Source organism: Euprymna scolopes, chromosome 33 (assembly GCF_053919585.1).
Source record: "Euprymna scolopes isolate OS-2025 chromosome 33, ASM5391958v1, whole genome shotgun sequence".
In the NCBI taxonomy this organism is placed as follows: domain Eukaryota; kingdom Metazoa; phylum Mollusca; class Cephalopoda; order Sepiida; family Sepiolidae; genus Euprymna; species Euprymna scolopes.
The window spans coordinates 57,864,079-57,880,173 of record NC_136514.1 but is presented as its reverse complement, the minus strand read 5'-3'; the positions used below and the strand labels follow the sequence as shown (position 1 = coordinate 57,880,173).

The 16,095-nt window shown below is 31.4% G+C and overlaps 1 protein-coding gene across 2 annotated transcripts in view; it reads left to right on the top strand.

Moving 5' to 3' along the window:
* The window catches only part of LOC145258238 (vacuolar protein sorting-associated protein 16 homolog), a 134,345-nt gene extending 124,082 nt beyond the window's left edge, over positions 1 to 10,263 (top strand). For both annotated transcript variants that reach the window (XM_080116202.1, XM_080116201.1), the window contains 3 exons: positions 4,603 to 4,699; positions 7,247 to 7,350; positions 8,810 to 10,263. In XM_080116202.1, coding sequence (XP_079972328.1) covers positions 4,603 to 4,699; positions 7,247 to 7,350; positions 8,810 to 8,951 — 343 coding nt within the window. In that variant the 3' untranslated portion in view covers positions 8,952 to 10,263. The remainder of the gene's footprint in view (positions 1 to 4,602; positions 4,700 to 7,246; positions 7,351 to 8,809) is intronic.
* The last annotated feature ends 5,832 nt before the right edge of the window (positions 10,264 to 16,095 follow it).

Below are 16,095 nucleotides of genomic sequence, written 5' to 3'. Positions count from 1 at the left end.
ATGTATTTCCTCTTTTGTTTTATTTTTTTCCCTCTTGGGAGGGGAACGGAAGCATCGATAGTATCACATATATATTTCTGTGTCATTCTGTGTGTATGCTCACTATAGAAAGAAAGGTTAATGAATCTACATATAACTTAATACTGTGTTCGTTTGTTAAATTTAATGGAAAAGACAATAAAATATTCTTGAATCTCTACATGTCCTCTTAAGGGAACTGAATGAAGGCAGAACCCTTTTAAGCCTTTGAATATGTATATCTGATTCTAATGAAATTTTATCTTCACAAATGGTATCATTATTTCACAAATTATGTATGTATATATATATATATATATATATATATATATATATATATATCAATGTCTGTTTCTTATAGAAAAAAAGATTAACAAACTGAAATGTGCACCTCCAAGTGAATTTTCTCACTCATGATACTTTTTTATTTTGTATATGTTCATCTCATAATGCTTCCAATTAATTCCTGGCAAAATGAAAGAACTTTTTTCCAGTAACAGTAGCATAATCTGCAAACCATTAGATTCATTGACAACTTTGCTAAAATGATTTATTTTTAATGATTTAAATTTTTGCACAATTAAAACTAATATTTAGTTTGCTGCATTGACTAAGCGTTTTAGGTTTTGCTATATTCCTGTGATTTATGTAAGCTGCCGGAATATGCTGAGACAGCTTTTATGGAAAAACTGATCCTTCTCTGCATAAGTCCCTTCTTCAGCATTTTACTTCAGTCTTCCAACATATTTTTCTGCAATAATCTCCAATACTTCATTGTGTCTTCATGTGTAGCTTCTCAGGAGATGCTCACATCCAGTGCAAATATGTTTGAGGTTAGCATTTTTCTCACATGCTCTGCATTGATTGGATGTAGATTAACTGGTGTTGGTAAGACACATACATCGGTCTGCAAAGTAAGTAAAATAAAAGCTTTTTTTTTATAGTGTCTTTAATTTGTAATGTTCTGTTACTTTCTTTCAATTTATAAAATGTGTATCCAATTAAGAAACGTTTTTTAAACTTTTGTGAGATTTAAGCTTGTACAAAAAGAAACTTGTATTTAACCCTTATGCTCGAGTGGCCTCCAGCCCTTGATAAGTGGTGACTCCTATGTAAACAAAAAAAAAAAAAATTTCAGTGTTTTGACAATTTGACATTGTAAAATCTTCTGCCTTAGTAATGAGTACTCTGCTTATTCCAATCACATTTCTATTTGCATATGAACAGGTAAACTCTAAAATCGCCATAACTTTTTACAGTTTATATTAGTGATGGATGATTCCAATATTTTCCCAATTTCAATACAATTATTGATTCCATACTAAATTCCCGATTCTGATACAATTACTAACTCTGATTTTAATAAATCTCTAAATATTTAGCTAAAGAGTTGTTTTTCTTTTCCTCTGATTACCATAGAAACACACATTAAATGTGCAGATATTTTTCTAAACATAAAAATACACAATTGTGGAGGATAATCTATGAATTTTAGTTTTACTAGTAGTTTAAAATCAATAAATATTTATTATTTTATCATTACGACTAGAAGTGAAAAAATTTGTCTTAAACAAAGTCTAGTAAAAACAATAATTAAAAGAATTGTTTTGCCATTGGAAAAGAGGCATACATTTTTCTGATTCCAATGTTCTCAAATGTTCCGATTTTTAAGATTCCTAATTCCGATTAATCATCCTAACGCTAGTATATATACCTGGTACTACCAGATCAGACTGTCTGAAGATATCGGCTCTCTGACTCAAATACACTAATTAGGTGTTATTGTTTTTTTCCTGTCTCTTTGCAAAACCCCATCATGTTATGCAAAGACAAAAACAATAACAATTTTTCTCTCCAAAACAACCAAACTAAATACTATGAATAAATATTTGAAGATATAAAGAATTTAATGAATAAAAATTTTGCTAACATAATTGAAGCTAAAAAGATTTGGTATGCCATAAAACAAAACAACCAAACTAGACACAATGAATATATATTAGAAGATATAAAAAACTTGAAGAATAAAACCTTTTTCCCAAATTTGCTGAATTTGCCATTAAATAACCCAAAAAAGGGTTGATATGCCATAAAACAAAATGACCAAACAATGAAATTATTAGATTTATTCACTCTGTTGGTGAGGGTGTGGTATTAAGATTTAAAAAATCATTTTTATTTCAATTTTACCTTCTTTTTTGTGTAATTTGCTGTATTTTCTTTTATTTTGTATTACTAGCAAGCATACCCACATTATCTTGTGATAAATGACAGCCTCCCATTTACACCTGTTCAAAGTCTTGAACTTTTAAAATACTTGTTTTTTTTGTTTTTTTTTACATTTTTTAAATTTTCAATTTTTCGAGTTAACAGTAAACAGATAGATTTCTCAGATCCCACACTATTATAAAAAAAACAAAAAAAAAACTAATGCAATATACATATATATATATATATATATATATATATATATATATATATATATATATATATGTATATTTTTTTTTATTCAATTTTCACCCCAAACAAGGCAAGTGCCACTTTGAAGTAGGGGGCTACTATCAGGGACATAAATTGCAGGGATATTAAGAAGGGAAATGAGCAGCAAGATGTCTGTTCACATTACACTTGAACTTCTGCATGTCAGTACAGTTGGGAAAGCAGAATCCCGGAAGGGAGTTTCAAAGTTCTGGGGAAGAAACTATTAGAGTAGAAGGCTTTGTTACACCTAGGGATCTCTGTGTAGGGGTGGGATTTAGCTGCTTGTCGGGTTTGTCGGGTATTTATGTCGAGGGGGTACAAATGCTTGTAGTTCGTCAGAGCATTCAGCATTAAAATATTAAGAAAACAGGCAGAGGGATGCCACATTTCGTTAATGGGACAGAGGCTGAAGCTTAGATGACAGTTCAGGACTTATCAGGTTGGCAACTCTCTTTTGAATCCTATCCAGGAGTGAGAGACTAGTAGCAGATACACCAGCCCAAAAGTGACAACAATACTCCATATATAGACGAATGGTGGCCTTATAGAGGTACAGGATACTTTCAGGCATAAGTAGTTTTCTAGCAAGGTAGAGAGAGCCCACCTTCTTCGCAGCCTTCTGATAAGATTCTTTGTTTAATTTTGGTATAGCGCTTTGTTTTTAATTGCATTCCAGACAGACACCACAAATATAGTTATTTTTATTTTAGTTTTTTTTTTACTCTTATTAACCTCAAACAACGCACATTGCCATTGAAATGTAAGGGGTTAATGTGTATGAAGGACCATGTCTACAGGGGCTTTCTCACTTCATATGGCATAATCACAGTGACATGAGTTCCCATCAGATCACCAAAGGTAAGCAACCTTGAGCCTGCTCAGCACCAGATGGGTGATCATTTATAATGCTAAGTGCTGTATTTAGAAGGACATCGACACCTCCCTGTAAGAACTGAAAAAACCTAATGTTGCGAATCCTCTGGCAGAAGTATACAATTAACTGAGAAGCACTTGTGAATTTTATATTTCTATGAAACTTCCTCCTTTGAGAGAAGTCAGTTCAACCCACCTTTTAGAGTAAGTGCTACTTCGTTTGTTTTTCATTCCGGCCTTCTTACTTGAGCAGTGGGATGTCTGTTTGTATTACATGTAAATTTCTGCATGTTAGTACAATCGGAGAAACATGAACCAGGGAGGGAATTCCAAATGTTAGCTGTTCGAGGAAGAGAATATAAGAGTAAAAGGCTTTCTAGCGTTTGGGGATTTCTACAGTAAAGGAGTGGGATTTTGTTGCTTGTCAAGTTAATCAGGGGTATTAACGTTGAGAGGAGGCACCAGACACTTTCCATTAAAATACTTGTAAAACAAGCACAGGGATGTAATATTATTATGATAGAACCAGGGTTGGAACTTGGTTGACAGTTCAGAACATATTAGAGTATAGTTTTTCTTTGGAGTATTGTCTAATAGGAAGAGGCAAGTGGAGGATACAGCAGCCTGGATATCACAACAAGTGAAAATTTGACCCTTTGATGAGTTTATTATTTTAATTATTCATATTATTTTTATTTTTCAGGCTACTGTTTTTATTTTGAGTGATATTTGTACAACATTTTGGTTGATGAAACCTTTGATCTTCTTCCAGTGTATCTTGTCAGACTAAGAAATCTGTACAGAATTTCATACAGAATTCTTCATTTAACTCAATGGGGCAGCATTCTCTCCGCCAATCATAATTTGGTAGAAGTCTAGTACAAATTTTAAGAGCCTTAAACCTAATTTTGTTTGTAGATGTTATTATTACTATTTATTACTACATCTTTAGAATTAAAAAGCATTTGGGGAAAAATAGACACTTATTGTAGTGTTTATAAAACTCACCCCTGAAAAAAATTGAATTCAAAGCACACATGAGGGAAGCTGACTTAAGCTGCCATATTTGATTTTGGGGGGAAAAAATGGTCGGAGATGATTTTCAATTAAAACATTGTGAAAATAGCATGCAAGATGAGAGCAATAGTCTGAAGAATCCAAATAATACACGCAATCAATCTTCATCTCCAAAATTCAGAACTTTAATTATTTTTGCTTTCATTATTTCAGATTTTGGTGTCTTAAGATCAATGCTTTGGCAGAATCTGAACAGTGGCTGGAACTGGAAAAATTCTCTAAAACTAAAAAACCTCCCATTGGAATGGAGGTATGTCAACTTTAGTCTTCATTATCATTACTGACAAAATGGGTTTACTTTTTATTTATGTGTTTGGAGGTTAGGCAGGATTTGTGTTATGAAATCAGCTGATCTGAGTTTTAATGTAGTCAGATGGAAAATAAGGACAAAGTTAATTTCTTTCTTTTATTTTATTTATGGAAATTACTCCAGACAAGGTAAGAAGCCATTTGATGTAAGTAGCTAAAAAATAAAATGCCACTTCAAAGTTTAAAACTAGCCAACCATAAGTGTTAGGTGGATTGTTTTTGATCCTGAAAACAGCAATTCTTCCGTCTTGTCAGAAATATTGCTCGTAAAATATAAGGACTAAAGAACAAAAAAAGAGGAGATAATGCCTGAGAAACGGTATTATGATCAATAACAAAAACAAAAAATACAGCACTCATAACCCATTACTGGAAAGTCAAAGAAAGTGGGCACTACCTAATAGAGGAGTAGAAAATAATATGAGAGTTCAGTAAAATTATTATTAGTAAAAAAATACTTTAAGCAAACACATATTAAAATAAGTTCAACTATTAATTCAGCACTTATTGTATAGGGTCATGCGCATTTTTCTTTTGTGACTGTTGAATTCACAAAGTATGTCAATCATATTGAAACACCACCAAAATTAAGCAATGTGGAACCTGGTCAGTAACAGATGGGTAACCATTTGGGATTGCTAGGCAGTATATGTCATCTTCCCTTGACCAGGGTACACATGTAGCTAGAGACCGCTTGTGAATTTCATATTCTCAGTAAGTTTCCCCCTTTAGAGGAAGCCAGCATAGCTTGCCTAGAGCTAATACCACACTATGTATAAGTGGTTTGTTTTATTACATAATGTTTTGAAGTAATAGTTGAGCTTATCTTAATACTTATGCATTGTTATGCTAAAGTAAAGTTTATTTTGTGTAAACAATTGTTCACTATTTCACTTCTACAGTTTAATAAATTTGGAGGCTTCTTAAGGTTTAAAATCTCAAATTTCTCATTTAGGCAATACTACATGGATCATCTAAATATCTATATGAATACTGGTCTATCATAAGATTTTCCATTCGGCTATTGGTGAGAAATTTTCAGGAAATTGAAAATTAAGGAATTTTACTTATTTGGTGTCAAAGTTTATGCAAATCTGAAATATATGAATTTTGTGGTTTTATTTAAAGCTTTTTAAAATACTGTAAATTCTGAAATCTATAATATTAATTTACTTGTCCGTATATCCAGTGTCACAAAATAAACATCATCATCACAAACATTAATTAATGCAAAATGAATTACCTCCCTTTATAGTCAATCTTTATCAGTTAAAAATCAATAATACCATTTTCTTTCCAAAAATTAAAAAAAACACATGGCTGTCTGTTTATGGCTTTAGAATAGTAAATATCTGCAAAATGTACATTTTCAAAAATAGAGAAAGATGGAGAGAGGGACAGATAGATAGATATAGAGAGTGTGTATAGATTTAGGCAGCATATTTTCATTTAAACACACGTTATAATATAGCACCTAGATTTCCATTTAATTATTCTTTTCTTTAAAGTTAGATCTACTTTCCATAGAATCATTCTTGTCTGTTAAATTGCTGTATATAGAATCTGTTGTTTTGTTCCATTTTTTGCGAGTACATTCAACTGGCTATTTTATTTGATAATAAAAAAGAAGTCATGTTGAAAGGAGACTGTAAGTTTTTTTTTTATTATAGTTTCTTTTTAAAATTAAAAAAATGTGCAAGTGAATTGAAATCTGTCCATTCATAATTTATACAAAAAAATTATTCAGAAAAAAAAAACAAGCAATGTGTTGTGTGTTGAGTTTTCATTGAAAAAAAATCTAAATTTTTAAAACAAATTTCTTTTAATTTTAAAAGGTTAAAAAGAATTTGCTAAAAAATTGTTTTAAATTTATTTGTTTTATTTTATTTGTAATATTTTATGTTTTTATGTTTTATTATTTTATTTATAATATTTTATGTTTTTATGGTTTAAAAATTTTCAACTACCGTTGAATTTCCATGGGTTCTGCTATTTATTATTATGTCTATTACATATTAAAATTTCATAACAATTGAAGATATCTGATTTTTTACAATGAGTTTCTACTCTGTTTTTATCCCCTTTACATAAAACTTAATTAAACTGAATATAGCCCATATTGCTACCCCTTATGCCTAGAATCTGTGTTCCAAAGTTAAAATGATCAGTTAATTAGTTTAGGAGTGAATACAAATATATAAAAAAATATGCTTACCTAACTTTAAAGAAATAGACATATGCTATTATAATTTTTGTATTGGTATTTGCTATAACATGCCCAATACCTGATTAAAGCTGAGTAGTAATAAAAAATATACTTATGACAAGTAAGCTATTTGTATAATAATATAAAAATATAGTTATAGCAAATAAGCTACACAAAAACGTTTGTATTTAAAAAAAAAAGCAAATTTAATTTTAAAGACATGTTTTTGATAATCATTCATCTGCCATTCAAAATCTGCACGATAAACAATTTTCTTTTCAGGCTTTTGTTGAGGCTTGCATGAAACATAACAATCCTGAGGAAGCAAAGAAGTATCTGCCAAGGGTACAACCAGAAAACAGAGTTCGATGCCTTCTTCGAACTGGGTAAGTCTTCATAAATCACTGTTCTCTTAATTTCTTCATTACAGCAAAGTTATAACATATTGTGACAATATGTAAGTGTGAACATTTTAAATGTGAAAACTGCCAGGATAATTTTTACTGACTAAACCTTTTTTTTTTTTTTTTTTACATGGAGGTCACCACTTATCAAGGCCCAGAAGCCACTTGGGGATAAGGGTTATTGCATGTACAGTAATCAATGGGATAGTATCGTAGTAATCGTTAGTCCATCAGGAATCTGTTTATGTTGGACTTGAAGACATCCAAGTTGTAGTCAGGTGGGAAACAGGCAAACGGAAGAGAGTTCCCCAGGCATGCACTTCTAAGAAAGAAGCTTTGTTCATGGAATCTACGTTTTGATTTAGGCACAGATAAAGAGTGGGGAAAGTTATTGACAGTGGTTTCAGCTAGACAAGTGTTTATTGTGAAAAATTGGCGAGGGGGGACCAGAAAATTACACAATATTATTATTTTTATCTTGTTTCATAACAAGGGCAGTGTTTCAATGGAAGAGTTTGGTGAATCTATAAAAATCAGAAGTGAACCCAACGGAAGGCAATGAAAGCATGTGATTGTTTTGGTTATATTTGTCTTCGTAGTATTGGTTATTGTGATAGAACAAATAAATGAAAATGAATTTGTATGAAAATCTTAGATATAGATCAACAAGAAGATTTATTAATATATATATTAATAATTGAAAAAAGAATTTATTTTTATAATGAGGACATTAATTTATTATAAACTGTTTAAAAATAGCAGTTATAGTCAGCTGACATATTTCCTAACTTCCTGTAACTGGAATATTTCCTAACGTCTGTAACTGGAAGTGATGATAAGACAAATAAGTTCCTTCACTTTTATTGTTCTTGTGATGTGATTTATTGAGATAAAATATAAGAAAAGGACATTATTGAAATATATATCATAAAAATTAACAAAATTATACAGATAAAAATGACACAATTAGTCTTTATTTGCACTTTTCTTAATTAAAAGTTTTAAACATGTTTTTAATAATTCTTTAAAAATTAAAACTAATTTCAATAAAGACCAAAAAACTTTTCAATAATTATTAAATAAAAAAAGAATGATCGGAAAAACAAAAAAAAATGCACAGGGGAGATATAGGCATGCGAGAAAAAAGAAAAATGAAGGAACTAATTTGCTTTGTCACCACTTCTGGTAGCAGACATACCGATAGTTAGGAAGTACATTAGCTGACTATTGCGAAAATAGTTATGCAAATTAGGTATGCAAAATAGTTATGCAAATTAGGTATGCAAATAAATAGCTATAATTAGATGTTTGCTTACAGTAGTTCAAAATACTATGTTTTATTATTGATTGAAATAACAGTAAGACATTTTGAAGATAGTCTATGTGCAATGAACTAAAAAAGCGCTTTTGCATTTATTTAAATTCTATTTTCTATTTTCAGGAAAATGAAAGAAGCTGCGGATGCAGCCTTTGAAAATCGCAGTGAAGATGAATTGAATATTGTACTCTCCCGTTGTGGATTGTCTGATCCGATCTTGGCCGAGAAAATCAAATCTCTCAAATCACAACTTACGAAGAAGTGATTTTTTTTCTTTTTCATATTTTTTTTTTCTGCTGTCTTTAAAATTTGGAATTAAAAAAAAATCATATTTTTTTACAATCACTATCCCATGAAATAAAACTTATTACTTATAAAGTATTTCAATATTTGAAGTGAATACTTTGATAGTCTTTAACTCTTAGGATCTTAGTGCACCTCATTAAGAAACACAATAAAATCCAACCTTGTGTCTAAACATGCCCTTGTGGGAAGGCATGTAAATAGACACAAGATCGGTTTAATGTAGAGGAATATCCTGTCCTTTAAAATGAGGGCATTCTGGATTGATACAAAAATAAAAATTGTTTTTCTCCTGCTTTACAGATGCAGTCAGATTACCAGCCTTCAATGAAGGGAGCAAAAAGCAGAATTATTGCAAGGTTTATTCTGTTCTTTTTCCCTCCCAATTCTCATTCGATCGGTGACATAAATCTTCAAATTGTTTTTGATACATTACTCAAATTGACAAATCCCAAAATACAAACAATAAAATGTTTATATTTTACTTTCGTTTCAATCTTGAAATTATCAAAACAATCACAGTTGCATTCCGAATGTACTGTCCCCACACCTTTATTTCTTTCTTTTCTTTTTATTGTTTTTTAGTTTTCTTCATTTCTTTTTTCCTTTTCTTTTTTTGTGTTGGGCACTCTTGTCTTTTTTCGACCTACACTATGTTTGAAAACCAAACAAGAAAGTTTTTTTTATAGCTTTTAATTTATTGTAATACAATGTTGGCATTCTCTTGGTACATTCTCGCCTTACAGATGCAGTCAATTCCTCAGTTTTCAGAGGAAGCAAAAGACGAAATATTTGCTCACTTTGAACTCAAGTCTTATGCTGCTGCTTGCTGTCTCAGTCAGATAATGTAACCCTGAAAATTATTTTTAACTCATTTTTTAAATTAGCATACTTCAAAATATGAACAATAAAATGTTTATATTTTAATTTTCGTCTCAACCATGAAACTATCAAAGCAACCATAGTCACATTCCAAACACAACATCTATGTACATCTCTGACCTACATTTCATTACCATCTAGATCATAATTCTTATCTACTATTTTACTTTTTAGATAACTCCAATACGAACAATAAAATAAATATTTTTTTTATTTTTGTATCAACCTTGAAATTATCAAAGAAACCACAGTCACATTCCAAGTGTGATATCTGGTAGATGTCTACGAGATTGGTCCCTACCTCTAAATTCCACAATTTTCACTTTTTTTAAAACTTTTTTTCCAGTTAATCTCATTGATTACACACTTTCAGATTAAGAAAAGAACAAAATTTTAGGACTTTTATTGTTGGGGATCAGTTTTCAATTATAATGTTCTTCTAGTATATTTTTTATTTTCGTCTCAACCTTGAAATTATCAAAATAACCACAGTAGCATTCCAAGTGGATGTCTATCTACACCCTTGATCCACATCTCATTAACATCTAGGTTATAATTCTTATTTACATTTCTGCTTTTTTTTTTTTGATCACTCATGGTTAATCTTGTTACGAACACAATCAATGTAGTGACATAGTTGTATTCAAAGTGAAAATGGAAATGAGAAACAACTTATTGAAATTCACTGAGTTTCTGAGATTTTATGAAATATTTTCTGTTTTGTAATATTTGAGATGAAGATTGTTTATTTGTATTGTTTGTAAGATTCAAGCTACTATTTTCATCTTGAATGTTATATTTGCAAAGACCTATGGCACAACATATAAACATGCTAAATAATAATCAGTTCTAAGTGATAATCTTCCAGAGGTTGTAGGTTCAATCCCTAGTATGGCTGATACAAGAATACAATTACAAATTACTTAAGATTTCTACCCAGTCATGGTTGACAGAATGAGAGTAAATTACCCTGAGAATTAAATAAAGGGAACTGTTTGAGAGATCAATTCTAAATGACAATCTTTTGAATTTTAATGGTTCAATTCTCAGTATGCCTAATACTATTAATGTAATTATAAATCATTTAAGACTCATAGCTGATGGAACAAAAATCAGTTCTAAATGACACTCTTCTAGAGGTTGAAGGTATGGCCAGTACTAATAATATTAAGATGTCTAACCAGTCATGGCTGATGGAATGAGAGTAAGGTACCCTGTGGATTAAATAAAAGGTACCATTTGAAATTCCATGCAGATTCCTGAGTTTGACAAAATGCATCTGAAGAAGGTCGGAGGTTACATCATCCAAAACATGACCAGTAATCTGAATATTTCAAATGATACATATAGAGAAATTTGCTTAAAGAAATGAAACCAATCAAACCAAATAAGATTGCACGTTATTTATGGCATTGTGATTGTAATACAGTTGTATTTTCTTTTTCCCTATGTTTGTCCATTTTTTTTTGTTCGTTTTGCTTCAATTGTAAATGAATCAATTTAAAAAAAATCTAAGAAAACATACTATTATTTATCAATCTTTTTTGTTGTCTTTGTTAACATATTTTTCAAATTAATTTAAAATATTTCACAAATCATTAAAAACAATTTTTGTTAATTCAACTACTTTAGAAATTTCTTTAAAAATTAAATTTGAAAAATAAAGACACGAACAAATTGTTGTTTTTTTTGTATTTTTTGGCAAAAATAAATTTATAAAGATCTATATTGTATTCGTGGTGTTGTTTTATCTTGGTTTTCTGTCAGTCCAAAGATGCAACTGAAAACAAAGACCTATACCAAGATCAAATGTTAAGTATAATAGTGATAATCATTTTGTACTATATGTGTAGGATTGCAAAGGGTACGAATCCATATATTCTCCCCACAAACCATGGATTAAATAGTAGGCTAAACTAGAATCTCAAGCCTTGGTTGAGCAATTGACCTAGGAAAAAGAAAATTTGGAAATAACACCGGTCTTTCTCTGCTTACCATGGCATTGATTACACTTTTCCTTGCCACTAGACTCAAGCAACATTGGTTCAGAAGAGGTTCAGTTGGAAATTATGCAATCCTTGCTTCACTATAGACTTTCTACTCAAGCACCCTTGCAGGGAGTGTGCATTTGCACTCGAGACTGAGAGGAGGTTTGTCTGTCTTTTTTTTTTAAATTATAATTCCTTGTTTGAATTTTTGATAGATTAATAAATATTGTAATTTATCCAATTTTTATTTTCATCATTAGTTTTTTAATTGCTCTGTCTAGTATATTAAGCTTTATATATTATCTTGATCAATGTTGGGCCTGGTCAGTCCCAAAATGTTTAAGAATTGCAGGTTCTGTATGTACTCTACGCTTGGCATTGTTTCCGGTGGTCCTGGATTCTCCTTGCCACTAGACTCAAGTAGTGCTAATTCAGGAGAGGTGTGGTTGGGGATTGTGGAACCCTTGTCATACAATTACACATGCAGCTACCCTTACAGGGGGTATGTATTGTCTCTTGAGACTGAAGGAAACCATCAATATTATCTTGATAGTTTATAAATAAATATTAAGTTGAGAAAAAAATTTCTTGCAGAATTTTTAATTTTGATTTGAAATGATATATTTTCAAACAAGTTTTCATTATAATACCTTTATTTTATATAGCATTTAAAAAGCGTTTTTTGCTCTATCGAATCATTTAAATTACAATTGTTTTAAAACAATTGCCTTTTCAGAACATTGAATGCAAGATGGTTCTTATTTTAATTCAAGCGTGGCCAAAAAGCTGCTGAAACAGCTCGTCATATCAATGAAGCATTTGGTCCAGGAACCTCTACTGAACACATGGCACAATACTGGTTTAAGAAATTTTGTGGTGGCGACAAGAGTCTTGACAATGATGAGCGTAGTGGTCGGTCATTAAATGTTGGCAACAATCAATTAAAAGCCAATCTATGCACAACTGGTCAAGAACTTGCTTATGAATTAGACAACATATACAATGATTTCCAATCACTTGAGAAAGAGATTGGAAAGGCAAAAACACTTGATAAATCACGAATTAAATGATAACCGGCATTATGAAGTGTTATCTTCCCTTTTATGCAACAAGAATGACCCGTTTCTCAACCAGGTTGTGACTTTTGATGAAAAGTGTTCTTTATGAAAACATGCTGACTGTTTGGTAGTGTGCAACCAATCTCATCCATTACAGTTTTACAGCAGAAAAGTTCTGTCAACAAATCGATAAAATGCATCAGAAACTTCAACAACACTCAGCATTAGTCAACAGAAAAGGCTTGTTTCTCCTGCACGATAATGCCCAACTGCACATTGCTAAACCGACCCTGCAGAAGTTGAATGAAACTTTGCCTCATCTACCATACTCTCTAGACCTCTCACCTACTGACTACTACTTTTTCAAGCATTTAACAACTTTCTGTGTGAGAAATGCTTCAAAAACCTAAGTGATATGAAAAACGCGTTCAGCAACTTCATTGCCACCAGAACGCAAGATTTTTATGCTATTGGCATAAATACACCAATTTTGATTCTGATGGTGCTTATTTTGATCCAAAAATTTTTGATTGAGCCGAGATATGTTCATCTGAATTTAAAAGTTAAAAATAGCAAAAACTTTCATACATAGAAATAGGGCAAGTTTTTTAATCGGATTTTGGCAGAAAATTTGGCTGCCAAGGGGTCAAAGTTCAAAAGATTTGACCTTTGCAGTCTCTTGCAAATTATTCAGCCTATTTTGTGTTTAAACATTTGAAATTTTACATAAAGGGTATTCAGACATGCAGCAAGCTTTTTAATCAGTTTTTTTATGCGAAAGTTTGGCTGCCAAGAGGTCAAAGTTGAAAGATTTGACCTTTGCAGATTCTACCAAACTCCTCCACCAATTTTGGATCTAAACACTTGAAATTTTAGATGTAAGTTACCTGGATATAAGTCAAACTTTTTAAATATATATACATATGCAGAGAAAGTTATGAACAGTACATAAAGCCAGGCTGATATATGTATGTAATATATATATATGTGTGTGTGTGTGTGTTTCTTTCCGGTAGAAAGATATCCAAAAATTGAAAATAATTGAATTTCAACAAGGGTCGTTGATAGTGCTCAATCATAAGAGAGCAAATTATATATATATATTTAAATTTTTTTTTATGTAAATACAGTCATATCTTGCTACAATGTGCAGACGGTTTCAATCATATTAGATATCATCAGGCAAGAAAAATTAAGGTACAAAAATTAAAAAAGGTTCCAGACCTTTTCAAATTTTGAGGAGAGAGAATTTGCCATGACTGGCAATGAGCAAAAATTAAGGTTCTTATGGGTTTGAATTGATTCCTGAAATCAAGTTTCTGTTAAAAGGAGGAGGAGAGGCTAAAAGAAAGAGGAAGTGTTGAAAGGGTAGTTTAAGGTTACAAAAAGAAAGAGGGGGTAATATAATAATATAGAGGTGGTGTGTGAAAACAGTAGGGAAGAGAGAAATGGAGTGAACACAGTTGTCATGGTTACTGATGGGCGACAGTGAGGATTCAATTCAGGTCATTTAGAAGTGTTTCACCTGTTGAAAAAGTTTAACTAAATTGGGTCAACTAGTCTGTCAATAAATATTTGTGTGTATACATGTAAGTGTGTGTATATATATATATATATATATATATATATATATATATATATATATATATATATATATATATATATATATATTGCAATTAGGAAGGGAAGACTTATGATTCATGATTAAAAGTAAATTTGTATATATATATATATATATATATATATATATATATATATATATATTCCTTTAATCTTCTCTCCAAAAAGGGTGAAAAAGGGGAACAGGAGAGGAAAGAAAGAGAAATGGGGAGCCAGCTGACCGGTTTCGATCTTCGTTTCTCAAAGATGTATTGAGGGAATTTTTAAAACAAAGAATGAAAAAGCGATTAAAATTGCGTTTTATTCAATTTACGGGGAGAGAAAAAAAAGTGGGAAAACAATTAAAATAAAACAGCGTTATGGTCGAATACCCTAGCGATTAATCATGTTCAAACCCAGGAGGCATTCCCTTTGCTTGCAAAGGGAAGGTTTTCTAAGTCGAATGTGAATAGTCTCCAAGATCTTAAGGTGATATAGTGAATGAGCATGACTCAGAATAGAAGAAGAGTTTGTGTTAAAGTTTGTTGCATAAGACGGGTTTTTAAGTAAATGATCAGTAATTGAAGACCCGTATGTGTTACTAACCACGTCCGTTGCCCGGTAGATTCCATTCCTAATTTTACTGGGTACATGTTGTTGGATTCTTCCATCTAATCTTAATGTCATTCGACCCAAGTAGTTGGCACCGCAACCACATTCAAAATTGTAAATAACGTTACTATTATGGGGGGGGGGTAGAACGTCTTTTCGAGAAGATGGTAATAAAGTTCTCATAGAGAACACAACATGCACATTGGCAGCAAAATAACATCCATGAACTGTTGAACTTATTTGTTGCTTCTTTCGGGCAAGCTTTTTAATCAGTTTGGGTAAAAAATTTGAGTTTCCAAGGGGTAAACGTTCAAAAGATTTGACATTTGCGGTGTCTAGCAAACTACTCAGCCAATTTTGTGTCTAAACATTTTGAATTTATACATAACAGGTATTCAGACATAGGCAAGCATTTTAATCAGTTTGGGGGAGAAAATTTGGCTACAAAAATGTCAAAGTTGAAAGAGTTGACCGTTGCAGATTCTACCAAATTCCTCCGACAATTTTAGGACTAAGATTTGAAATTTTAGATGTAAGTAACTTGGACATGGGTAAAATTTTCTATGTTAAGTGGTAAGAATTGGGGTTAAAGTGAAAAAAAATTGATCTCTGCAGTCTCTATGGAATTACTCAGACATATTTCGACACCTCCATATAAGAACTGCAAAAACCTAATGTTGCGAATCCTCTGACATAGATATACAAGTAACTGAGAAGCACTTGTGAATTTTATATTTCCATGAAACTTCCTCCTTTGAGGGAAATCAGTTCAACCCACCTTTTAGAGTAAGTGCTACTTTGTTCATTTTGCATTCAAACCCTCTTGAGAAGTGGGATGTCTCTTTGCATTACATGTCAGAGAAACAGGAAGCAGGGAGGGAATTCCAAATGTTAGCTGTTCGAGGAAGAGAATATAAGAGTAAAAGGCTTTCTAGCGTTTGGGGATTTCTACAGTAAAGGAGTGGGA